Genomic DNA, 26052 nt, shown 5'->3' with positions numbered 1-26052 from the left:
CCTGGCAGGGGCATAATGTAGAATACGGGCCTGATGAGGCCTAGTATTTCGTTGCTAATCTTAGTTGCGGCCCAACATCATCCACCACCCCACTGCTACGCTTAACATTTTCCGATCCCCATTTTCTTTCCGATCCCCTACGCCGCGGAGAAGCGCCGCCGCCGCGTCTCCACGAACAACCGCAGCCTACGCCGCCGCCTCAAACCAAGGTATTTCTCCTCACGCGCACGGAGAGATCGCGAGCTACTTCCCCATCAAATTTCCCTTCTTCCCTAGATTGATTTCTCTCGACCCCTTGTTCTTTCAAGCGGCGCCATGGAGTGGAAGATCTCTAGGAAGAAGAAAGAGGCGAGCACGACGGACGCTCCGGCGGAGGCGGCCGCCTTCCTGACGGACGACCTTATCTTGGAGATCCTCTCCCGCCTCCCCGCCAGGTCCGTCCACCGCTTCAAGTGCGTCTCCCCGTCCTGGCGCGACCTCATTGCCGACCCCGTCAACCGCAAGAAACTGCCCCACACCCTCGCCGGCTTCCTCTACAGCACCTACGACAGGGTAGGCCCCCGCTTCAATTACTTTCGGTTCGCAGACTTCTCCATCGGCGCAGCCCTGCCGGTCGACATGTCCCTCCCTTTCTTGCCACCCAACAAGTACCTGCACGTCCTGGACACTTGCAATGGGCTCCTCCTCTGCCTCTGCTCCATGGCCCCTTCTTCTCCATCAACGGATGAGAAAGCGCCGGTTGAACTCCATGCCCATTTCGTCGTATGCAACCCGGCCACCCGGAGGTGGGTCGCCCTGCCGCCTGGCTCACTGGCTCCAGACGAACCTCTCACCCTGGCTCGTTTGGCTTTTGATCCAGCAGTCTCGTCACATTTCCACGTTCTTCAGTTTAAGGGGGCCCGTTGGGGGGGATGCATCACAGGAGTGAGCATCTACTCTTCGAAATCTGGAGCTTGGATTCGTAGAGAAAGCCTCTTGGTTGAAAAAATTCTTCTGAAATGTGGCGCTACAAGTGTCTTCTTTCATGGAATGCTGCACTTGCTTGGTTGGCTGTGCCCCCTTAACGTGAACGACGATTTTGTGCTGGTAGCAGTGGACATGGAGGGGAAGGTGTGGAAGACTAACCGTGTCCCGTCCGATGGTTTGGCTTGTGGTAGAATTGGTTTATCACAGGGGTGCTTGCACTACTTTTCGATGCCCAGGATCAAGAAGAAAAAGGAGAACACCAAGGTAGCATCAGTCTGGTTCATGGAGGATTATGATAGTAAAGAATGGGTCTTGAAGAATAGTGTCAGCAATGATGAGTTGCGGAACATAAATGGGGTGGATTACAAGGTGGCTGCTTTTCATCCAGACTGTGACACCATTTTTCTGGAAGCACATTGGACCCTTCCCCGGACCCTGCGCAAGCGGGAGCTACATGCACTGGGCTGCCCATGTGATGTCGATGCATTGGCATCATACGATACTCTGCTACACACACGACGGTTGTGGACGATCTCCGCACGATGAAGCACATCAACCCGTCCATGCGTCGATTCAAAGTGAACCTACACCGTTAAATACTCCATCGTGCGCAGTTCGTTCGGCTATTGTCGTCCACACAGCAGTTTCGTTCCCTTATACAAGGCCACTATGAAAAATACATTTTGCATCTATACAAGGCCACTAACAGTACCCGAGGCAAAATTTAATGATGTTTTCTCGTAGTAGAAACTTGTTTAATACTTGCATGCATGTAGTCATAATGACATTATGCTACTTCCTTCTCATTCCTTCCTTGCATGCATGTGGGCGTATTAATGGTCCCAGTTAAAAAAAAGAAAAGTTGGCTTGCAAAGTAGTCATTGAGTTTTACCTAGGTACCTGTAATTTAAGTTTGTGGCCTTGTATAAGGGAATGGAGGGAGTATGCAGCATCAGAAATTCCATCGAATCCTTAATCTTGGGGAAAAAAAGACATCGAACTATCTACCCTATGTTCCACTTTTCTCAGACTCATTAGCAGGTGCAGATGGGCAGTAGTTTTACCTACAGCCCTTGCTCCTGCTAGCTTGATTTTCTGTTTGGAGCAATCCCCGGAAACCTTAGATGTTAAGCATACTGCAGTTTTCAAAGAACATGGTTACTATTTTTTTTGTTTGTTTAGATATCGTAATGCAGACGAATTGGTTTCATGTGGCTAAATTATTGTTCTGAAGTCTGGTTTTCTTGTCCATGATACTATGAAGGATTATGTGTCCTAAATCCCAATATTAGTGCGTCTCATTTCTAAACATTTTAGTGTATTCAGAGTTCCAATCAGACTATTGTAATGTCTGTTTTTTATGTTATAATCCTCAGGATTTCGGTGATGCAGTGCTACTTAGCGAGTTTTTATCTGCTTTTGCTGTAGCTATTCAGTTTTCTGCATTTGAAATCCTTTGTTTATTCTGCCTGGTAACCGAGGGACTGAAAAATTGCATCAATGCAAAGAAAATACCAGCTGCACTAAGAAGTCTTATTGCTGGGTGAGCAAACACAAAGAAAGAAATGGCTCTTTCCTAGGCTGCATTATTTGTCAGTTGATTTCTGAACCAACTTTAGTGATGCAGTTCAGTCCGCTGGTGCCTACACTCCTGCTAACTTGATTCTTTGTTCGGAGCAATGTCTGGTATCCCCACAGATTGAGCATATTGTAATTGCAAAAACAACATGGTTACTGTTTTGTTGTTTGCCTAGCTTTTGGCCTGGACATGGATTTGGGAAGGAGGGAGTAAGAACGTTTTTTACACTATACTAATGTCAAAAACGTTCTTATATTATGGAACGGAGGCAGTAGTATTTAAGGAATATATGATTGTCCTAAACCCTAATATTGGTGGGTGCAGCTTAGTGTACTGAAAGTCTCAATACCTTAGTCCTCCGCGGTAATGCACTGCATCGAACAAGTTCCTTGTATCTACTTTTGCTCGAGCTAATAAATTCTGATGAATAAGGTTCCACATTGCTGCTAAATTCTTTTTGTTAATCATCAGGTGATAGATCAAAAGGTAGATATCACGTATTCTTGTGTCTCTGGTTCCTGCATCAGAAAGGTAAATATCACATAGTCTTATCATAGTCTTATGCTGCGCTCAAAGCGAGCTCATGCCTCCTGTTGATTAATCGGAACTACACAAGGCGTGCTCCGCCACGCCTGGCTATGGTCGCCTACTCCATGATTTTAGATGAGCTTGGACTACATGCCGTTCATGATGCAAACAATGTTCTGAAAGAAGAAGAAAAGGCATTGATATCTGGAACAATAACCAATTTTAATAATGGCAGGCTCCTACGATACAACATAGACTAAGTAAGTAAAAGAATTTGGGGGGAAAAGTACTCCCTTTGTGAACAAATATAAAAGCATTTAGAACACTACTTAGTGATATAAATGCTGAACATATTTTTCAACAGTTCAACATTAATTAGATGTATCTCTTTTACAACTAACAAACATAAAGCTCCATGAAAAAATACCCCTGCTAAATAGCGTGATCCATCGCTCGATGGAAATTACCACTGAAAAAAGTGAGAATTAAAGAATTTGTGTTGTTCGATACAGATTGATGTGTTGACATTGCTGAGCATTTGTTGCCTTGTACTTGTTACAAACAATAAAAAAATGTAAGGTAAGGACATCTCCAATGACCCTCAAAACACCCGCAAACGTCCAGACCGATCTATCCAGACGCACTTTGCAATTCAACACGGATATGTATTTGTCTGTGGACATGTCTGCACGTTCGTTTCCCCGCAAATTTGACACAAAGCAGGGGCTTTGTGGGAGTCTGAACCGCCGCCACGTATGACTCCGACACCTACGGCCCACCAAAACCGAGGCGGGGTCTGAGAATTTGGAGCGCTCCGCATTGTTTCCGTACCAAAAACCCCGCTTTTCCCACCCTCTTCGCTTCGATTGCCGTCGCTCTTCACCCCAATTCCCGCACTTCTCATCGTGCGCCACCGCATTAACCCGTAAAAGAGCAGAGGCAGCTTCGAGGATGGACAAGTGGATGACACGGAGCCGAAGGCGTACACCCAGCAGTAGAGCACGTACATCCAGCAGTCAGAGCAGGACATGTACCCCGACGAGATGGGCCTTGATCCGGAGGATTGGTCGGCCGATCCAAAGAAGAGCGACATAGGAGAAAGTTTCAACATGAGGGAGGACGAATTGTTGTGTAATGCCTGGTTGGCCACTAAAATCGATTCGATCCATGGTATGGAGCAAAAGGACAACATATTGGTCCAATATTCATTCTTGATTCCATGAGCACAAGAATTTTGAGCCCTACCATAAGGAAGTCATCCGGGGGTGTGGGACAAAGTCGCTCAAACATGGATGGTACAACATCCAGGAGTCAGTGACCAAGTATTGGGGCCACTACAAACAACTAATCGGTCGGTAGCCAAGTGGTGCACAAATCACCGAGCAAGTAAGTTATTCTATGTGTTGGTCATTTGGCCGGATATGCTCATGCAACTTGTTGGCCGGATATGCTATATTTGTTGGTCATTTGGCCGGATATGCACTTTGTTGACAATGTCTTTTTTTTAGAAGCCCTCCTGTCCGTGCAACTTGTGTTTGAAGGTGGAGAAGAAAGCTTCGGCCTCATGCATTATTGGTTGAAGTTGGGCGCGCAACCCAAGTGGCGACTATCCATTGGCAATTCCATCAAGACCGACAACATCAAAAATAAGGAAGAAGTTGGTGATCCAACTAACCCCAAAAAATAACCGCCCAAGAAGGTTAAAGGGGGTTCCAGGGAAATATGTGGGAGGGGGAGAAGGAGAAGCGAGAAGGGGCAACGACCAAGATGACAGAGAGGTTCGAGGACATCTTGACAAAGAAGGAGGATGCATGCGTCAAGCGTTCTGGCGTGAAGGAGGAAAAGAAGTCGGAGAGGTTTAACATGTTGATGGCAGCGACTGAGAAATAAATCAAACTTGGAGAGAACAAGATCGAACTCGAAGAGAGGAAGGTAGAGCTCGTGTCCGCTTCATAGCCAAAATGTTGATCATGAGGATGGACGAGTTGGATCCCAATGCGGCGACATCATGCACAACGTTCGTGTTAGGATGTTGAAGAGCTTGGCGACCGAGATGGAGGCGGCCGAGATGGAGGCGACCGAGATGGAGGTTGGCAATATTTAAGTTCCTTGGCCGAGATGTGCATGCTGGAAAACTGGGAGGAGAGATCTCAGTGTTTCCTATTGAGTCTTCTTACTGTTTTTTGTTCATTAGCGGGCGGCGGCGGCGTGTGGGGGAGCAGTGGCAGGCGGCGGCGCCGCGCAGGAGCAGCAACAGGGGGAGGCGAGAGAGAGAGCAGAAATTTTACCCCGGCCTGTTTCGATGAAGTATAAGGGATGGGAATAAAAAATTTACTCCCTTACGACGGATAAGGGATTGGTTAGATCCGGATTAGAAGAGTAAAAAAACGCATTATTACTTCTCTAACCGGTTATAAGGGATCGGTCAGATATGCCTTAGGTAGTTAGGTCCCTTGGCCTTCCCTCAAAATAAAATAAAATAATAAGTTCCTTGGCCGAGATGTGCATGCTGGAAGACTGGGAACAGAGATCTCAGTGTTTCCTATTGGATCTTTTTACTGTTTTTTATTCATTGAAATTGATTGTTGGAGCAATGGATGCTAGAGTCTCAGTTAGACCTTCCTTCCCAGATGGAAACGTCTCACCAACCATGCACCAACATGTGAGACAGGGACACGAACCCAACCAAAGGGGTAGCTGCCTAAACTGCCATAGCTGCAGGAATAGAGTTTCATGGGTTGATTTGCTTCCACGCCAGCACTACTGTGGTGTATATTTCACTCGAGAGGAGCAAACGGGGTTAGATCACCTGATCCACCCTACCATCGAATGCCACATGGGTCATGTTGTCATCCCAGATCGTGCCTACGCTGCAAGTTGGAGAGATACAAAATGTTATGCAGCAATGTAACATAACATGGTACTAGCTCATGAGTTGGCTGGTTTCTTTTTTGTTGGAACATGTGCATGTGCGCAGACGTCGTGCTGCGCTTTTCATTTTCCTTTTAGAATGTGGTTAAGCAAATTGCAACCAGGGAAAAAATTTGTTTGATAATGGGATTGTCGTACGGAGCCTAAAATAACGGGTTTCATCAACACTCTTGTCAGAAACTCACTTGATCTAGCTCAACTTAATTAGTACTCCCTCCGTACAAAAAAGAGCATTTAGATCTCAGTGATCTAAACGCTCTGATCTTTCTTTACGGAGGGAGTATCTAGTGGGGAAAGTAGAGTACTGTAGATCACCTTAGCGGCTTGGGTTACAACCCAGTTACAGAAACATGATCAAGAATGAAAGGGAAATGGGGCTTTATAGCCATTACACTAGGGGAGCAGTTGAAAAGCAAACTGAAAAAAGAAGAAGTCGTTGTCGGACGTTGTTGAACAGCGACGCATGACAGTCTGAGAGACGTCCGATCCTTGATCAATGGCTGAGAGCAAGAACAGTTGAGCGAACCTGTATCTTGCTTGATGCGAGATGCACGCCAACCACCTCATCGAAGAAGAGTGAACAATCTTCACATAGTTCAGACAAGTTTCTGACAACTCTTGTCAAAGTAGCACATGCTGAAGAACACTCTTGTTTCTTTCAAAGAAAAAACACTTGCTCAGTACACTTCAATCCAAGCACAGGTACCTGAACGTCGATGTGTTGCTGCATCTCATCCAAGCACAAGTTTAGAATCGCAAGGGCAGAACAGACTAGCTCCTCAGGGCCGCCTCCTCCTCCCAACCCTAGCCGCCCCTCCTCCTCACCCCCTCCCCTCCTCCCTCCCTCGCCGCCGCCTGAGGCAGCCGTCGGGCAAGCCCGGGGCGCCAAGGATGGTGGCGGCAGGGCCTCAGTTGCCCTGCTCCTGTGTGGGGAACCCCGGATCTGGAGCGGCGGCTCCATTGGCAAGGCATGGCCCGCTAACAGCCGTGCGGGTGGTGGATCCGATGTCCCAGCCGCGCGGGTGGTGGGATCCGGTGGTCGTTGGCGGCCGGCGGCGGCTTCTGCGGTGGTCGCTGTGCGCGATCTGGCACGTTCCTTCCTTCCCTGTTCGGCGTGCGGGCCAACCTGGTCGGGCCGCGCTTCCTCTTGGTCGCCGGTTCTGTACAGGAGGTGTTGCTGGTGGCAGAGATCTAGTTCGGGGGAAATTCCTGGTCGGCCATGACTGGCTGTGCCGACGTCGACGCCTGAGGGCGCCGTTTCCCTCCTTGGAGGCGTCGGTATGGACTGATCTCCTCACTTCACCTTTCCCTAGGTTACCCGGGTGAAAGCTCTAACTCTGTTGGGCGGTGGCGGCGCTCACGGCGTCGTTCCCTTCTTGAAGGCGTCGCTTTGGGAACCTTGGGGTTGTGTGGCACTTGTGGATGGTGGACGACGGCGGCGGTGCGGTCCTTTCCTAGTATGGATTTATGTCCGTTGCTTGGAGATGGAGTCGCTTAGGTGGAGGTCCTCGACTGGCGTCGTGATGGCGTCAATGACGGAGGACCTGCCAAGGCTCACATAGGTGGATGGTCGTCGTTTGGCGTCGTGGTGGCGTCGATGGCGAAGGACCTGCCAAGGCTCGCGTAGGTGGAGGTCGTCGTTTGGTGTCGTGGTGGCGTCGATTGCGGAGGACCAGCCAAGGTTGTCGCCTCACTCTGCTCTGAAGATGGACCAGTGAAAGATGATGGTGACGACACGTGTGAGTGCGTCAGACCGGTTTGAGCCCCGGACCGAACAGATGGCTCGGTCGGGTCCTCCGGCTTTAGATGTTAGGCTTAGGTGAGAGGTATGGTTATGTGGCCCAGCTTACACCCCTTCATCAGTTGAATAGGAGTAGCGGCAGATGCTGCCAAGATGGCGGATTCAGACATATTGTTGTTATACTTTGGAAGGTCCTCAAGAGATAAAATGGCCATATGCATCTCCCAGATGCAGAAGCCGATGGTCATCCTCCTTTTCAAAAAAAAAAAATCTGATCGTGTTTAACTAAAGTCAAAGCAATAATCGAGGTAACCATGTGATATGACAGCAGCGAGCAAGTCTTAAACTCTTCACGTGAACAGCTCAACAACCGAAAGCAATAATCGATCTACCTCAGACAAGGCCAGGAACAAACGAAGCTTTATACTAATCGGAAATACAGTACTCCATCCCTATACATTTGTGAACAGAGGGAGTACTCGTCGTCTCAGTGCAAAAGGAGAAGCTGGAGATTTCTCGCGGCTGATATGCCTATCAGATTTGCCTCCTTCTAATCGAAGAAAATGAATGGAAATTGTAGCTTTTTTTTTCCCAAAACGGAGGCGATAACTTTGTCTCTTTTCAGTAATTAAGAAGAGAGTTTGCGAATAAGTACAAACACGACCACTAAGACGCGATCGAGTTACAATGATAGTGCTCTCGTGGCATCAAAAGATGTAAGATGCTTTGCACGTGCCAAAACCCATAGAGCGACCTCGGACTTAACCTTGGCAACATGTTGGTGATATAAGGGAGTACGTATTTGTTGTTACATCTGAGTGTGTTAACTAAAAGTTGGTTAAGCAAATTATAAATAGGCACAAGTTGATCTCAGAATGGGATTATAGTACGGATTATTGTACGGGAGCCTAAAATAATGGGTGTCACCAGCACTCTTGTCCAGTACTCCATGTTAAAGAACACTATTGTTCAGTACACTTCAATCCAAGCACACGTACCATAACATGTACGTACTACTCCGTGTTGTTAGGTCCGAACTTATTTTAAGCGAAATCAAAGCAATAATTTAGGTGACCATGTGATGTAACATCAGCCATTCAACCAACAAGCATAAACTCTTCACATGAGCAGCTCAACAACCGAACAAACCTTGACTCTTCCATAGAAAGAAACTTCGAGACTTTGACATTTGAGGAAGCCTTTGTCATTCAGCGATCGATCGACCTCCAGACGACCACATGCATCACGCAGATGCGTTGCCAGTCAGTCAGTCGCCTATTTGTAGAAAAACAAATGTCAGCAAATATCTGCGCAACAACACAAGGCTGTCGCCGTCCACGAACCCCTGTGCATCCCCGTCGGAAGACGGAAATCTTCAACCCAATGGGGTAAAATTCGGTCAAATTTATTGTGCCTGCCGGACATCGCAAATGATTTTCAACGGATTCTACGGGGGCGCCGCATTTGGACATGTTTTCCAACCAAGCGAGCGGGAGAACGAAATGGAATGTTTTGATTTGCGCAGGTGGATCGTCGCAAGCAAGCAACAAGGAAGCTTCTTATGGGGGGAGTACTATTATTAATCATTTGTCTGGAGAAATCTTTATACGAATTGCAGAAGATAGATGTAGAGTACAGAAGGCGAGCAGGAAAGACAAAATGGGGAGTAATTAATTAATTCTTGTTCTTGGCATCTATGGCGGAGCGGCGGAGATGGGTTCTCTGGTTCACTTGGCGCGGCGGCAGAGGGTGATGCCGTCGCCGACGGGGAGCTGGCAGATCTCGACGCGCTGGTCGGCGGCGAGGGCCTTGTTGAGCTCGAGGACGAAGTCGCGGTAGTAGCGGATGTACTTGCGCATGGGGGCGTCGGCGGGGAGCACGACGGAGCCGTTCCAGAGGGTGTTGTCGTAGCCGAGGAGGCCGCCGACCTTGACGAGCTTCATGAGGCGCTCGTGGTAGTTGAGGTAGTTGTCCTTGTCGGCGTCCACGAAGACGAAGTCGAAGGTCCCGTGGTTGGCCTCGTCCTCCAGCAGCGCGTCCAGGACGGGCAGCGCCGGGCCCTCGCGGAAGTCGATCTTGTGCGCCACGCCGGCCTTCTCGATGCACGGCAGCCCCAGCTCGTAGTTCTCGCGGTTGATGTCCATGGCCAAGATCTGCATTCCCGTTTCCATTTCTTCTTCAGTTTCTTGCTAAATTGGGAGCGGTAGATCTGGTGTGGAGAAGGAGCTTACGGTGCCGTCGTCGGGGATGGCGAGCGCGGTGGCGAGCAGGGAGTAGCCGGTGTAGACGCCGATCTCCATGGTCTTCTTGGCGCCGATGAGCTTGAGCAGCATGTTGAGGAACTGGCCCTCGTCCGCCGACGTCGTCATCAGGTTCCTGCACGCACGCACGCACAAACGAGATCCAGAAATCGTCAGATCAGAACCGATGACACCAGATCCAGGCGAGCCGAGATGGACGAACACATACCATGGGTGGTTGGCGGTGATCTCGCGGAGCTCCTTCATGCACTCGTGCTCGCGCGGGTACACGCTCGTCTCCAGGATGTACTGCAAACGCACGCAAGGATCAGATCAAGCCGGGAGAAGCCGCAAGATCTGGCCAGCTCGCCGGAGACGGTTGGAACGCAAGTAGTACCTGGTAGAGGGCGTCGCTCTGGAGCAGGCTCTTGTGTCCGACCTCGGAGTGGCGCGTGACCTGCTCGCCGCCGGTGGTGGCGGCCGCGGAACCGTTGGCGGGCTGCTGCTCCTTGGGAACCGCGGCCGTGGCGTCGGCTGCCGTGGTCGCCATTGCTGATGCTTGGTTCGAGGAAGGGAAGGAGCCGAGATCTGGGCTGCGCTTGTAGAGGCGGTTGGTTGGGTGATTGGATTGACGAGCTTGCCCGCCAGCGGCTTATATAGCGCAGGTGCGCGCGCCCGCCAGCGGGGTGGACGGCGAGAGGAGACGAGCCGGGTAGGAGGAAGGAAGTGGGAGGGGGTGGAACGGTCGTGCGGTTCGGGTGGACGGGGCCCCGGGCGTCGGCGGCACGGGGCGGTCGGTAGGAACTAGGAACACGGCGCTGGGTTGGTGAGCGCTGTACGGTGGATGGTGTGGGCTGCGTGCGACTCGACTCGACTCGACTGGTGCGGAGCGGGGCGGAGACCCAGGTCCAGCGAACGAGGCCTCGCTCGCTGGGTCGGCGTGGCGCACGGCGCACGGGGAGCGGCCGGTGCTGCGTGGATGGAGGACGGCGAACGGGACGGGGGAGGGGTTGGTGGGACGGCCAAGCTCGGCTCGGTGGAGTGAAACCCCGAATGGGTGCGTCGCCGTGCGGTGCGGTGGGGGCTCGGCTCGGGACAAGTACCTACCAGTTTTGCTTCTTTGCGTCCGTCATTCAGGTATTCAACCGTCGTCGCTTTCTCGAGCGGAAAACACAGGCGAGCCGGGTAATTACTTAGAGCATCTCTAGTGGATGGTGTATATGGAGATGGATGCTAAATTTACACTATCAAGATCAAAAAAGCCTTCCCAGTGGATCGTGTACCACGTCGTGCACATATACACGTCGCTACCACGAGCGTACCTGGCGTGGGAGTAAAGACGACCGAGCCACGCTCGTGGGCTCGCGCTCCCGCTCCCAGGACCGAAAAAAAGACTCCCGCTCCCGCTCCCGTTCCTCTCCGGCCGCCTCCCCAAGGTCGCCGTCGCCCCTCTCCGGTCGCCGTCGCGTCTCCTCTCCAGCCGCTGCCCAAGGTACCCATTTTCCCTTCCTCGCGAGCGGGAGCAGAGGGGCGGCGTGGGGCGGCGTGGAGCAAAGGGGCGAGCGGGAGCAGAGGGAGCAGAGGAGCAGTGGGGGGGAGGGGGGAGATGCAGGGGCGAGCGGGAGCAGAGGGAGCAGAGGAGCGGTGGGGGGGGGAGATGCAGGGGCGGCGGGGCGGCGTGGGGCGGCGGGGCAGCGGGAGATGCAGGGGAGATGGAGATGGAGATGGAGGGGAGATGGAGATGGAGGGGAGATGGGGATGCAGGGGAGATGCACGGGAGATGGAGGGGAGATGGAGATGCAGGGGAGATGCACGGGAGATGGAGGAGATGCAGATGCACGGCGTGCGGCGCCGTGGAGGAGATGCAGGGGAGATGGAGATGCAGGGGAGATGCAGGGGAGATGGAGGAGATGCAGGGGAGATGCATAGCCATTTGGAAGGAGAAGAAAATAATTTTTGCTTGTCAATTTGATGCCAGATTGTGGTCTAAAATAGCTGTGCATTGGTTGCTTGCAGATGGATACTGACCAAAACTTCTTGGACACCCTTGGTTTTGGTTACACGCAAACACAACTAGAAAGTCCAATTGGAGAGCAGGCAACTCCATCAACTCAGCGTCGTTCTGCAATAATAGAGAAAGGAAAATCCAACAAAGGCAAAAATTGGTCTAGTGATGAGGACAAGGTTCTCATAGCAGCATGGGCAAATACAAGTTTGGATATTGTTGGGACAGATCAAAACCGGGATGCTTATTGGGATAGAATTTCAGAGTACTACAACACACACAAGGAATCATCATGGCCGGAGTGTAATGCTAATGCAATCAATTGCCGTTACACAACGATTAATAGAGAGACCTCTAAATTTTGTGGTTGCCTTCAGCAGATTTTAAATAGGGAAGAAAGTGGAAGGACTATACAAGAAAAGGTATGCGCCTTTCTTGTAATTCTATATGTGATGTGCAATATTCTATATGTGTTGTGCTTATTTTAACAACATATTTATATGTGCAGACAAACGATGCACACATTTTGTTCAAGGAAATGGATCTTAAAAAAAAGAAGCCTTTCACACTGATGCATAGCTATGTAGAGTTTTCGAAGTATCCAAAGTGGCAGACAAGAGAAGTTGAAACTTCTCTTAAGAAACAAAAGAAGACCATTGATGCAAGTCCAGGCACAGCCACCAATGATCCGGCTGATGCATCCTCGGTACGTACTGATGCTACCTCGATACACACTGATGCTCTTGAACATGAGAAAAGACCTGATGGTGTGAAGAGGGACAAGAGAGGTAAAGCTGATGACAGTGCTTGCAAGCTGTCATTAGAAACTGTGTGGGCAGCAAAGCTAGAGAAGGATGAGATCAAAGAGGCGGCAAGAAATGCTCGCTACGCACAGCAATTGGAATTGCGAAAAGAGGAGATTGCACTCAAAAAGAATGAGGATGCACGAAACGAGAGGGAGGATGCACGGAGACAGTTTGAATTAGATGAGAGGGTCATGCTCATCGACACAAGTGGTATGACTGATGTTCAAAAGCAGTTCTACCAAGCTAAGCAGAAGGAGATCCTTGCTCGCGGCCTAGGGTAATGTGAGCTATATGTTGCAGTTGTAAGAACTATTTATTGCTTTCTGCTAGTTGAGGACATGGATTACATCACTCATTGCATAAATATTTTTATTGATAGCTGCATTACAAAGACATGGATTACATCACTCGTTTCCAAACTTTTGCCAGACATGGTCAATTAGATCAAGTTTAAGCTGATCATGTTCATCGAAATTTCTAATCCGATTAGTCATCTGAATAAAAGAGCTCAGTTCTTCCGCATGAGTACGAGAGACTGTGACTCTTTCTCCCATTGCCTCAAAAGTGCAGCTTTGCCGACCAGTTTGCCGCTCCTCTTCAACTATCATATTGTGCATTATGACACAAGCTTTCATGACATCAGTGATTTCTTTACGTTTCCATCCTTTAGCCGGTCCACGAACAATGGCAAAACGGGATTGCAGAACTCCAAAGGCTCGTTCCACATCTTTCCTAGCCCCCTCTTGCTTCTTGGCAAAAGTTTTATGCTTTCTGCTAGTTGGAGCTGGTATGCTCTTCACAAATGTTGCCCACCGTGGATAGATACCATCTGCAAGGTAATACCCCATTGTGTACTGATGGCCATTGATGCTATAATTCACTGGAGGAGTTTGGCCTTCGGCTAGCTTTGTAAAAACAGGAGAACGTTGAAGAACATTTATATCATTTAGAGACCCTGGTAAACCAAAATAAGCATGCCAAATCCAAAGATCTTGTGAAGCAACTGCTTCCAAGATCATAGTGGGCTTGCTCACATGGCCTTTAAACATGCCATGCCATTTTTTGGGGCAATTTTTCCACCCCCAGTGCATGCAATCTATGCTCCCTAACATACCGGGAAATCCTCTTTCCTCCCCTATTGCAAGTAACCTAGCAATGTCTTCTTCATTTGGAGATCTCAGGTACTTTTCCCCAAAAACTTCACAAATTTTGATCACAAATTTCTTGCAAGACTCTAAATTAGTAGACTCAGCGGACCGGATGTACTCATCAACATAATCGGCTGCTATTCCATATGTTAGTATCCGCATCGCCACGGTCATCTTTTGCAAAGGATGTAACCCAAGAGCTCCAGAAGCACTTCTTTTTTGCGTAAAATAATCATCATAGTCATGCTCAAGTATACCATCAGCTATGCGGTTGAACAAAGTACGCGACATCCTAAATCTGTGCATAAAAATTAAATGAGACAGGGAAATGAAAATAGGACCAAAGCAGAGAAGTGTACTAATTACGAACCTTCGTCGAAACAAATGTTCGGGAAAGCGAGGAACTTCTTTGAAGTAGTCGTCCCACAGAAGAAGAAATCCGGCATCTCTTCCTCGATCGATTGACTGACGTCCATGCTGGGAACCGCCATGGCGTCGATCGTTCTTCCTCTCTTCCTCCTCCCGCTCGGCGAATGCTGCAAGTATGAGTTCATCGTCGCCAGATGAAGATGACGAAGAACTCATGTCCCAAGTGGATGTGTTCGTTGTGTTGCGTGACAAACGATAGAGAAATCTAGGTGAGAAGAGAAGTCACAGGTAGAAGTGTGCTGGAAGAGAGGTGGTAGGGGTGGTTTATATAGATCGGAAATATGGCCGTTGGAAATATAGCCGTTGGAAATATAGCCGTTTGAAAATATAGCCGTTGGAATATACACGTCCTAATTTACACGTTCCACTGAAAAACTGGGAGATGTATAATTTAGCAAGGTGTATATGGACGTGTATATGGAGATATACACGTCCAAATTTACACATTCCACTAGAGATGCTCTTAGGGCGTGTTTCGTTGCTAGGTCCAGCCTGGCCTTAAAGCACGTCGAGGCCAGGCCCAGGGGAAACGCACGAATCGTCAGTAACTCGCGAGCCTGGCTCGAGCGAGGCAGGGGAGGGTGACGCGCTTCTCCCCTCGTGCGAGCAGGGGAGATGGCGCGAGCTTACCCGCGTCGCCGAAAAATCGGCGGGAGGATTTCGTCTCACCTTCCGCCGAGTCCACCCCTATTTAGCCCCTCCCTCACTGCCCCAACTCCCGCCATCATTCTTCCTCCGTTCGAGCTTTCCCGCCGACGCGCATCGGCACCGACGAGCAGGTAAGCGGCGCATCTTCATCGGCCAGCGGTCCACGGCGTCGGAGCTCCTTCACCAGCTGGCGTTCATCTTCCACGACCCCCCTCCCTCGTCCTCAAGCTGCAGTCATGGCCTATGTGAGTTCAATCCCCCTTTCTCTCTATTCCTTCTAGCTAGATCTGAGCTGCAGCTAGGGTTTGATCTAGATGCATGGTTGATTAGTGGTCTAATCTGTGAGATGATATGATTAGTGGTCTGATTTGTGGTAGGGCTAGATGTTCAAGCATGTGGTAAGCTAGATTAGTAGTAGAGTTTGAAGTTGAACCTTGTGCTTGTGTTGAATCATGCTTAGATCTGCGATTTGTAGCTATTGGTAGTCCATTTGTAGCATGTTGTTTGTTGTAGATGTATGTTCCTGCTCATAGATTAGTGATGAAGCATGTGCTTGCTATGATAGTGATGAACCATGTACATGTATGCTCCTGCTTTCATGGATTGTCCGGTATGTTGTGTGCTATGCTCACTGTCAATGTGTGCTACGATTGTAGGACATGACCACACAGACGCAAGATCTTAGTCAGGCCCTTGTCGTGTCCGATGGCCAGTTTGCTCCATCGTTTGTCGAGGACTCGCAGCCTATGTCCAAGATGGCACCTGATTCAGAGGTGTTCGAGTCTGATTCCCTCTATGTGCTAGTAGTGCTCGTTGAGCCACCTGATTCAGAGGTGTTCGAGTCTGACTCCCTTTATGTGCCAGTAGTGCTCGTTGAGCCAACTCCTCCTGTTGCTGCTGCTGCCGCCGCTGCAATCCAGCTAGCAGCAGCAAAGGCAAAGAAGGATGGTAGGTCGAACAACATGAAGTGGCAGCCGTTCATGTCCACGTTCATGCTGAACAAGATGTGTGAGCTCATCTCTAGTGGAGTTAAGACTAACAAGGGTTTCAAGGAGGTGCACTTGAACACCGTTGCGAAGTAGGTGTTCGAGTTCTATGGGCAAGAGGTGTCTGCCACCCAGGTGTACAACCACCTGAGGAAGTGGAGAAGTCGATGGATCCAAGTGTCCAAGCTGAGAGACCTTAGCGGCGCCTCATGGGATGAGAACACTTGCTCCATAGTTTTGGAGGCAGAGCACTACGCCGGCCATGTGGCGGTTAGCTCACAGCCCTCTTCCTTTTCATATTGTCCATCATTGCCTACTCCTAATCGCAACTAACAACACTTGTGTTTCATTCTTAGGACCACCCAAGGGACGCTGAGTTCCTCAACACACCCATCCAGAACTACAACCAGATGCAGCACATCTTCTCCTTCGGGCTGGCAACTGGGAAGCATGACATGGGCTCGGGTGAGCCTCTTGGTTCTCCCATGCCAGACTTCCCTGGGACACCGGACGTCGAGGTCCTTGATGGCCCTGACAAGCCCGCTGCGAAGCCATTTGACCCCGTCCATGATAGGAAGAGGAAGAGAGGAGGCCTGATGGAGGAGGAGATCAATGTCTTTTGCAGCATGACTGAGGCGGTGAAGGAGGTGGCAACAACCATCAGGGAGTGCAAGCCCCTCGACGTCCACCTTGACCTGTATGGCGTTGTCATGAACTAGGGTGGATTCAGCGATGAGGCTCTCATGGTAGCTCTCAGCCACCTGCTTGACAACAAGGCCCAGGGTGTTGGGTTCCTTGCCATGGCCAACGCTCACAAGGTGTTGTGGCTTAGGAGCTGGCTGGGCAAGCACTACTACTAGAGTAGTGCTGCCTATGAGCGTACATGATCCCCGACGACGATGGTTGTGGCGACGACGACGACGATGACGATAATGACGTACATTTTGTGTAGCTAGGGCTCAAAAACTATTTGATGGTCTGTATATTTTGGTGAGGTGGTATATACTAACCCCTCACGCTGATGGTGAACTTGCGGTGGCAGGATAACACCCTCTTTTGGATGTGGTGAAAGGTTAACACCAAGGTAGTGCTAGGTTGAACTTGCTATGCCGTATGATCATGCATGCTTTACTTCTCTTCTGCTCCATTGTTGTTTGTGTGCTACTTTGCTTGCTACTTGTGCTCCATTGATTTGCTGCTTGAACTCTTGCTCTTGTGCATTGCTAGGGCAAGTGGTATGTGATACGTCTCCAATGTATCTATAATTTATGAAGCATTCATGCTATTTTATTATCTGCTTTTGGATGATTACGGACTTTATTATACACTTTTATATTACTTTTGGGAGTAACCTATTAATCGGAGGCCCAACCCATATTACTGTTTTCTTGCCTATTTCAGTGTTTCGAAGAAAAGGAATATCAAACGGAGTCCAAACGGAATGAAACCTTCGGGAGCGTGATTTTTGGAACGAACATGATCCACGAGACTTGGAGTTCACGTCAGAGAAGCTTAGAGGAAGCCACGAGGGTGGGGGCGCCCCCCACTGGGCGCGCCCCCCTGTCTCGTCGGCCCCTCGAGCGTCCCCCGATCGACTTCTTTCACCTATATATCTCCATATACCCCGAAAACATCAAAACAGAAGATAGATCGGGAGTTCCGCCGCTGCAAGCCTCTGTAGCCACCAAAAACCTCTCGGGACCCTGTTCCGGCACCCTGCCGGAGGGGGGATCCCTCACCGGTGGCCGTCTTCATCATCCCGGCGCTCTCCATGACGAGAAGGGAGTAGTTCACCCTTGGGGCTGAGGATATGTACTAGTAGCTATGTGTTTGATCTCTCTCTCGTGTTCTCTCTATGGCACGATCTTGATGTATCGCGAGCTTTGCTATTATAGTTGGATCTTATGATGTTTCTCCCCCTCTACTCTCTTGTAATGGATTGAGTTTTCCCTTTGAAGTTATCTTATCGGATTGAGTCTTTAAGGATTTGAGAACACTTGATGTATGTCTTGCCGTGCTTATCTGTGGTGACAATGGGATATTCACGTGATCAACTTGATGTATGTTTTGGTGATCAACTTGCGGGTTCATAAGAAAAATACTACACTGTAGAAGATTTATTGAAAATATAGATGCAAAACATTATTATAAATAATAGCAGAAAATAATAACAAAAGAAATTGATGCTCCAAGCAAAACACATATCATGTGGTAAATAAAAATATAGCTCCAAGTAAAAAAAATATAGCTCCAAGTAAAGTTACCGATGAACGAAGACGAAAGAGGGGATGCCTTTACCATGCTTATTTTGCCAGTATACATATTGCTGTTTGAAAACAGAAAGTTTACCGCTGTTGCAAAAATTCCCTAGAAAATTCAGAGAGTGATATAATGTTGAAACTTTTTGCATATTGAGATCTGATAAATCTTCTACAGCGTAGTATTTTTCTTATAATTTTTGGAGTTAGGGAAGTATGATGAATCTTGCATTCTTTACAGACTATACTGTTTTGGCAGATTGCAGTTATGTTTGCATTGTTTGCATATGTTTGCTTTTTTAATGATTCTATTTGAGGATAGGGGTATTAAATATGCAGAGATATTTAGTATTCAATGTTGAATAATAATTTTAGTGATTTGTTACAGTAGAAGATGATGAGGTTTTTGCATTGTTTTATACTAACTTATCTCACGAGTTCTTGTTGAGTTTGGTGTGGATGAAGCTTTCGAGATTTAGGAAACCGTGATATAAAAGGAATTAAGGAGACACAAAAGCTCAAGCTTGGGGATGCCCAAGGCACCCCAAGATAATATTTCAAGAAGTCTCAAGCATCTAAGCTTGGGAATGCCCCGTTAGGCATCCCACCTTTCTTCTTCAATAATTATCGGTTAGTATCGGTTGAACCTAAGTTTTTTGCTTCTTCACATGAGTTGTGCTATCCTTGCAATGTCATTTTGTTTTGCTTTGCTTGCTGTATGAATAAAATACCAAGATCTGAAATTCTTAAATGAGAGAGAGTCTTCACATAGTTGCATAATTATTTAACTACTCATTGATCTTCACTTATATCTTGTTGGAGTAGTTTGTCATTTACTCGTGTGCTTCACTTATACCCTATGAGTAAATGGTTGAATGAGTTGAATGTCATAAATCTGAAATTATATGTCTCATTTGCTTATTCCATGGCGAGTAATGACTTCACATCTAAGAAGTAGAGGTAGTAAATTTATTGAAGGTTAGCAAGCATTGTATTAGTCATTTGAACAATTCATGAAAGAATATTGAAGGAAGAGAGATTTCATATATAAATATACTATCTTAGACATCTTTTATAATTGTGAGCACTCATTAAGTATGACATGTTAAAGAGTTGATGTTGGACAAGGAAGACAACGTAATGGGTTATGTTTTCTCACATCTCAGTTAAAGTATATTGTCATGGATCATTTAAACATGTTGAGCTTGCCTTTCCCCCTCATGCTAGCCAAAATTCCTTGCACCAAGTAGAGATACTACTTGTGCTTCCAAATATCCCTTAAACTAGTTTTTCCATGAGAGTCCACCATACCTACCTATGGATTGAGTAAGATCCTTCAAGTAAGTTGTCATCGGTGCATGCAATAAAAATTGCTCACTAAATATGTATGATCTATTAGTGTGAAGAAAATAAGCTTTATACGATCTTGTTATGGAAGCAATAAAAGTGACGGACTGCATAATAAAGGTCCATATACAAGGGGCAATATAAAGTGACATTCTTTTGCATTAAGATTTTGTGCATCCAACTATAAAAGCGCATGACAACCTCTGCTTCTCTCTGCGAAGGGCCTATCTTTTACTTTATGTCTTTTACTTTATGCAAGAGTCAAGGTGATCTTCACCTTTCCCTTTTTCATTTTATCCTTTGGCAAGCACCTCGTGTTGGAAAGATCCTGATATATATATCCAATTGGATGTAAGTTAGCATGAACTCTTATTGTTGACATCACCCAAAGGTGAATATGTTGGGAGGCAAAACTATAAGCCCCTATCTTTCTCAGTGTCCGATTAAAACTTCATAACCATAAGTATTGCGTGAGTGTTAGCAATTGTAGAAGACTATATGATAGTTGAGTATGTGGAGTTTGCTAAATCAAAGCTCTGACATAGACCCTTCCTGAAAATAAGATGAATCGCAATTGTTTATTGACTAAGAATGAAGTTTGCTAGTTTTCAAGAAAGTTTATGGTCTATGCTTTAACATGTGTATTGCTTGTTACTTGTTAGTGAGAAGTTTTATGAGATGAACTATTGTTATGACATATAATCATGCTATAAAGGGTTACTGAAATTATCATTGATCAAACTTGTGCACCTGCAAGCATTCACACTTCATAAATTCTTTCTTTTATCATTTACCTACTCGAGGACGAGTAGGAATTAAGCTTGGGGATGCTGATACTGAAGGAAATATGCCCTAGAGGCAATAATAAAGTTATTATTTATTTCCTTATTTCATGATAACTGTTTATTATTCATGCTAGAATTATATTAACCGGAAACATGATACATGTGTGAATACATAGACAAACATATAGTCACTAGTATGCCTCTACTTGACTAGCTCATTAATCAAAGATGGTTATGTTTCCTAACCATAGACATGTGTTGTCATTTGATTAATGGGATCACATCATTAGGAGAATGATGTGATTGACATGACCCATTCCGTTAGCCTAGCACTTGATCGTTTAGTATGTTGCTATTGCTTTCTTCATGACTTATACATGTTCCTATAACTATGAGATTATGCAACTCCCGTTTACCGGAGGAACACTTTGGGTGCTACCAAACGTCACAACATAACTGGGTGATTATAAAGGAGTACTACAGGTGTCTCCAAAGGTACATGTTGGGTTGGCGTATTTCGAGATTAGGTTTTGTCACTCCGATTGTCGGAGAGGTATCTCTGGGCCCTCTCGGTAATGCACATCATTATAAGCCTTGCAAGCAATGTAGCTAATAAGTTAGTTACGGAATGATGCATTACGTAACGAGTAAAGAGACTTGCCAGTAACGAGATTGAACTAGGTATTGGATATCGACGATCGAATCTCGGGCAAGTAACATACCGATGACAAAGGAAACAAAGTATGTTGTTATGCGGTTTGACCAATAAAGATCTTCGTAGAATATGTAGGAGCCAATATGGGCATCCAGGTTCCGCTATTGGTTATTGACCAAGAATAGTTCTAGGTCATGTCTACATAGTTCTCGAACCCGTAGGATCCGCACGCTTAAGGTTTCGATGACAGTTATATTATGAGTTTATGAGTTTTGATGTACCGAAGGAGTTCGGAGTCCCGGATGAGATCGGGGACATGACGAGGAGTATCGAAATGGTCGAGACATAAAGATCGATATATTGAACGACTATATTCGGAGTTCGGAAAGGTTCCGAGTGATTCGGGTATTTTTCGGAGTGCCGGAGAGTTACGGGAATTCGCCGGGGAGTATATGGGCCTTATTGGGCCATACGGGAATAGAGGAGAGAGGCCAAATGGAAGGAGGCCTGCGCCTCCCCTCTGGTCCGAATTGGACAAGGGGGCCGGCCCCCTTTTCCTTCTCCCTCTCCTCCTCTTTTCTTCTCCAACAAGGAAAGGAGGAGTCCTACTCCCGGTGGGAGTAGGACTCCCCCCTTGGTGCGCCTCCTCCATAGGCCGGCCGCCTCCCCCCTTGCTCCTATATATATGGGGGCAGGGGGCACCCAAAAGACACAACAATAATTGATCCTTGAGATCTATTAGCCGTGTGCGGTGCCCCCCTCCACCATAGTCCTCCTCGATAATATTGTAGCGGTGCTTAGGCGAAGCCCTGCGACGGTAGAACATCAAGATCGTCACCACGCTGTCGTGCTGACGGAACTCTCCCTCGACACTCGGCTGGATTGGAGTTCGAGGGACGTCATCGAGCTGAACGTGTGCTAGAACTCGGAGGTGTCGTACTTTCGGTGCTTGATCGGTCGGGCCGTGAAGACGTACGACTACATCAACCGCGTTATTCTAACGCTTCCGCTTTCGGTCTACAAGGGTATGTAGATTACACTCTCCCCTCTCGTTGCTATGCATCACCATGATCTTGCGTGTGCGTAGGAAATTTTTGAAATTACTACGTTCCCCAACAGATACGTCTCCAACGTATCTATAATTTATGAAGCATTCATGCTATTTTATTATCTGTTTTGGATGATTACGGGCTTTATTATACACGTTTATATTACTTTTGGGACTAACCTATTAACCGGAGGCCCAACCCATATTGTTGTTTTCTTACCTATTTCAGTGTTTCGAAGAAAAGGAATATCAAACGGAGTCCAAACGGAATGAAACCTTCGGGAGCGTGATATTTGGAACGAACATGATCTAGGAGACTTGGAGTTCACGTCAGAGAAGCTTCGAGGAAGCCACGAGGGTGGGGCGCCCCCCTGTCTCGTCGGCCCCTCGAGCGTCCCCCGATCAACTTCTTTCACCTATATATCTCCATATACCCCGAAAACATCAAAACAGAAGATAGATCGGGAGTTCCGCTGCCGCAAACCTCTGTAGCCACCAAAAACCTCTCGGGACCCTGTTCCGGCACCCTGTCGGAGGGGGAATCCCTCACCGATGGCCATCTTCATCATCCCGGCGCTCTCCATGACGAGGAGGGAGTAGTTCACCCTCGGGGGTGAGGGTATGTATCAGTAGCTATGTATTTGATCTCTCTCTCTCTCTCTCTCGTGTTCTCTCTATGGCACGATCTTGATGTATCGTGAGCTTTGCTATTATAGTTGGATCTTATGATGTTTCTCCCCCTCTACTCTCTTTTAATGGATTGAGTTTTCTCTTTGAAGTTATCTTATCAGATTGAGTCTTTAAGGATTTGAGAACACTTGATGTATGTCTTGTCGTGCTTATCTGTGGTGACAATGGGATATTCACGTGATCCACTTGATGTATGTTTTGGTGAACAACTTGCGGTTCCGCCCATGTACCTATGCATAGGGGTTGACACACGTTTTCGTCTTGACTCTCCACTAGAAACTTTGGGGCACTCTTTGAAGTACTTTGTGTTGGTTGAATAGATGAATCTGAGGTTGTGTGATGCATATCGTATAATCATGCCCACGGATACTTGAGGTGACAATGGAGTATCTAGGTGACATTAGGGTTTTGGTTGATTTGTGTCTTAAGGTGTTATTCTAGTATGAACTCTATGATAGATTGAATGGAAAGAATAGCTTCATGTTATTTTACTACGGACTCTTGAATAGATAGTTATATGATCCAATTATGTTATTATTGTTGAGAGAACTTGCACTAGTGAAAGTATGAACCTTAGGCCTTGTTTCCTACCAGTGCAATACCGTTTACGCCTTTATCTACCATCCATATTGCACTTGTATCATCATCTCTTCGCCGAACTAGTGCACCTATACAATTTACCATTGTATTGGGTGTGTTGGGGACACAAGAGACTCTTTGTTATTTGGTTGCAGGGTTGTTTGAGAGAGACCATCTTCATCCTACGCCTCCCACGGATTGATAAACCTTAGGTCATCCACTTGAGGGAAATTTGCTACTGTCCCACAAACCTCTGCGGTTGGAGGCCCAACAACGTCTACAAGAAGAAGGTTGTGTAGTAGACATTAGTATGCCGTGTTCATCGGTGAGGTTCCAGGGGTTTATAGTTCATGGGAAGAAGCCAATGCACAAGTGGCATCGTATAGCAACAACATATATAGAGGGTTCAAGACTAGGCAGGTAGCAGAACAAGCTTACTCCGCTTGGGTGCGAAAGCACGGAGGTAGTAGTGTTGACAGTGGCAAGGTTGGAGGTTTCAAAGTGGAAGCTGCTAAGGTGGATCATCAGTTTGGGCTGAAGCTGAAGAACTTCATCATCTTCGCCCAATTCATCACCATTGCTATGTTGTGGCATTGGTATGCTAGGTGTGATCATTGTGGGTAAGCTCACCAACTAGGATACAAGGTAAGCACAACATATACGCCGTATGCAACCAAACACCATGTTCATGTGCCACTAGGGCCAATGCAGGCAACCAAACAAAGTGCACTTGCGTATTACCTAATGTAGGGACACTAGATGCAGGCAACCAAACAAGTTGCAAGTGGCATATTAGGGCCTGTTTTTGCTCAACCAGGCTGGGTTGAGAAGTGTATGCGATGCAGGCACTGTAGCAAACGGCAACCAAACACGCCCTTAGTCTTAGGCCCTGACGCTCGCCGGAGCGCTCATCGGTCTTTCTTCTAGTGCTAATCAGTTATTCAGTTGATTTGGTGGCTGACTACTCGTGGTATGAATGTATGATGACCTCGATGTGTATATGATGGGGAACGTAGTAATTTCAAAAAAATTCCTACGCACACGCAAGATCATGGTGATGCATAGCAACAAGAGGGGAGAGTGTCGTCCACGTACCCTCGTAGACCGAAAGCGGAAGTGTTAGCATAACGCGGTTGATGTAGTCGTACGTCTTCACGATCTGACCGATCCAAGTATCAAACGTACGGCACCTCTGAGTTCAGCACACGTTCAGCTCGATGACGTCCCTCGAACTTCGATCTAGCCGAGCTTTGAGGGAGAGTTCCGTCAGCACGACGGTGTGTTGACGGTGTTGATGATGTTACCGACGCAGGGCTTCGCCTAAGCACCACTATGATATCACCGAGGTGGAATATGATGGAGGGGGGCACCGCACACGGCTAATAGATCTCAAGGATCAATTGTTGTGTCCAGAGGTGCCCCCTTGCCCCCGTATATAAAGGAGCAAGGGGGGAGGCGGCCGGCCAAGAGGAGGGCGCGCCAAGGGGGGAGTCCTACTCCCACCGGGAGTAGAACTCCTCCTTTTCTTGTAGGAGTAGGAGAAGGGAAGGAAAAAGGAGAAGGAAGGAAGGCCCCCCCCTTCCTAGTCCAATTCAGACCAGTCCATGGGGAGGGGTGCGGCCACCCTTTGAGGCCTTTCTCTCCTTTCCCGTATGGCCCATTAAGGCCCAATACGAATTCCCGTAACTCTCCGGTACTCCGAAAAATACCCGAATCACTCGGAACCTTTCCGATGTCCGAATATAGTCGTCCAATATATCGATCCTTACGTCTCGACCATTTCGAGACTCCTCGTAATGTCCCTGATCTCATCTGAGACTCCGAACTACCGTCGGTACATCAAAACACATAACTCAAAATATAAATCGTCACCGAACTTTAAGCGTGCGGACCCTACGGGTTCGAGAACTATGTAGACATGACCGAGACACGTCTCCGGTCAATAACCAATAGCGGAACCTGGATGCTCATATTGGCTCCCACATATTCTACGAAGATCTTTATCGGTCAAACCGCATAACAACATACGTTGTTCCCTTTGTCATCGGTGTGTTACTTGCCCGAGATTCGTTCGTCGGTATCTCAATACCTAGTTCAATCTCGTTACTGGCAAGTCTCTTTACTCGTTATGTAATGCATCATCCCGCAACTAACTCATTAGTCACATTGCTTGCAAGGCTTATAGTGATATGCATTACCGAGAGGTCCCAGAGATACCTCTCCGACAATCGGAGTGAAAAATCCTAATCTCAAAATATGCCAACTCAACAAGTACCTTCGGAGACACATGTAGAGCACCTTTATAATCACCCAGTTATGTTGTGACGTTTGGTAGCACACAAAGTGTTCCTCCGGTAAACGGGAGTTGCATAATCTCATATTCATAGGAACATGTATAAGTCATGAAGAAAGCAATAGCAACATACTAAACGATCAAGTGCTAAGCTAATGGAATGGGTCAAGTCACTCATATCATTCTCTAATGATGTGATCCTGTTAATCAAATGATAACTCATGTCTATGGCTAGGTGAAAGATCGAGGATGTCGCCTAGAGGGGGGAGGGGTGAATAGGCGCTTTAAAATAATTACAGTTAAGGCTTGAACAAATGCAGAATAAACCTAGCGGTTAATTTGTCAAGCACAAAACCTAAAACAACTAGGCTCACCTATGTGCACCAACAA

The 26052-nt window shown here is 47.4% G+C and overlaps 3 protein-coding genes across 4 annotated transcripts; 2 read left to right on the top strand and 1 right to left on the bottom strand.

The window, feature by feature from the left end:
• Positions 1–90: 90 nt before the first annotated feature.
• Positions 91–2978, top strand: LOC123160794 (F-box protein At5g07610-like). Its single transcript, XM_044578628.1, has 2 exons — positions 91–209; positions 309–2978. Exon 2 carries the CDS (start codon positions 316–318, stop codon positions 1510–1512), a length of 1197 nt encoding a protein of 398 aa, XP_044434563.1. The 5' UTR covers positions 91–209; positions 309–315; the 3' UTR covers positions 1513–2978.
• A 6326-nt stretch (positions 2979–9304) lies between these two features.
• LOC123159425 (caffeoyl-CoA O-methyltransferase 1) lies at positions 9305–10726 on the bottom strand. Of its 2 annotated transcripts, XM_044577262.1 has the most exons (4): positions 10383–10691; positions 10215–10294; positions 9977–10121; positions 9305–9898 (listed from the first exon to the last, which is right to left on the bottom strand). In XM_044577262.1, the coding sequence occupies exons 1-4, from the start codon at positions 10533–10535 to the stop codon at positions 9473–9475; spliced, it is 804 nt and encodes a 267-aa protein (XP_044433197.1). In that variant the 5' UTR covers positions 10536–10691; the 3' UTR covers positions 9305–9472. The 2 variants fall into 2 exon arrangements, with proteins under 2 accessions (XP_044433197.1, XP_044433196.1); XM_044577261.1 differs by having other exon boundaries at positions 9977–10294; positions 10383–10726.
• Positions 10727–11720: 994 nt separating this feature from the next.
• Positions 11721–13077, top strand: LOC123157594 (glutathione S-transferase T3-like). Its single transcript, XM_044575864.1, has 3 exons — positions 11721–11897; positions 12002–12412; positions 12499–13077. The coding sequence occupies exons 1-3, from the start codon at positions 11721–11723 to the stop codon at positions 13075–13077; spliced, it is 1167 nt and encodes a 388-aa protein (XP_044431799.1).
• The last annotated feature ends 12975 nt before the right edge of the window (positions 13078–26052 follow it).

This window comes from Triticum aestivum, chromosome 7B (genome assembly GCF_018294505.1).
Source record: "Triticum aestivum cultivar Chinese Spring chromosome 7B, IWGSC CS RefSeq v2.1, whole genome shotgun sequence".
NCBI classification, from domain to species: Eukaryota; Viridiplantae; Streptophyta; class Magnoliopsida; order Poales; family Poaceae; genus Triticum; species Triticum aestivum.
This window is presented reverse-complemented; position numbering and strand designations above follow the sequence as displayed.

What these genes read in the sequence shown, in the direction of transcription:
- LOC123159425 (XM_044577261.1), bottom strand. Translation starts at nt 10,535, where the DNA reads ATGGCGACCACGGCAGCCGACGCCACGGCCGCGGTTCCCAAGGAGCAG. An exon ending in AGAGCGACGCCCTCTACCAG is followed by an intron (nt 10,295 to 10,382) that starts GTACTACTTGCG and finishes GTGCGTTTGCAG; the next exon opens with TACATCCTGGAGACGAGCGT. An exon ending in CCATCCCCGACGACGGCACC is followed by an intron (nt 9,899 to 9,976) that starts GTAAGCTCCTTC and finishes ACGGGAATGCAG; the next exon opens with ATCTTGGCCATGGACATCAA.
- LOC123160794 (XM_044578628.1), top strand. Translation starts at nt 316, where the DNA reads ATGGAGTGGAAGATCTCTAGGAAGAAGAAAGAGGCGAGCACGACGGAC.
- LOC123157594 (XM_044575864.1), top strand. Translation starts at nt 11,721, where the DNA reads ATGGAGATGGAGGGGAGATGGGGATGCAGGGGAGATGCACGGGAGATG. An exon ending in GCAGGGGAGATGGAGGAGAT is followed by an intron (nt 11,898 to 12,001) that starts GCAGGGGAGATG and finishes GGTTGCTTGCAG; the next exon opens with ATGGATACTGACCAAAACTT. An exon ending in GAAGGACTATACAAGAAAAG is followed by an intron (nt 12,413 to 12,498) that starts GTATGCGCCTTT and finishes TTATATGTGCAG; the next exon opens with ACAAACGATGCACACATTTT.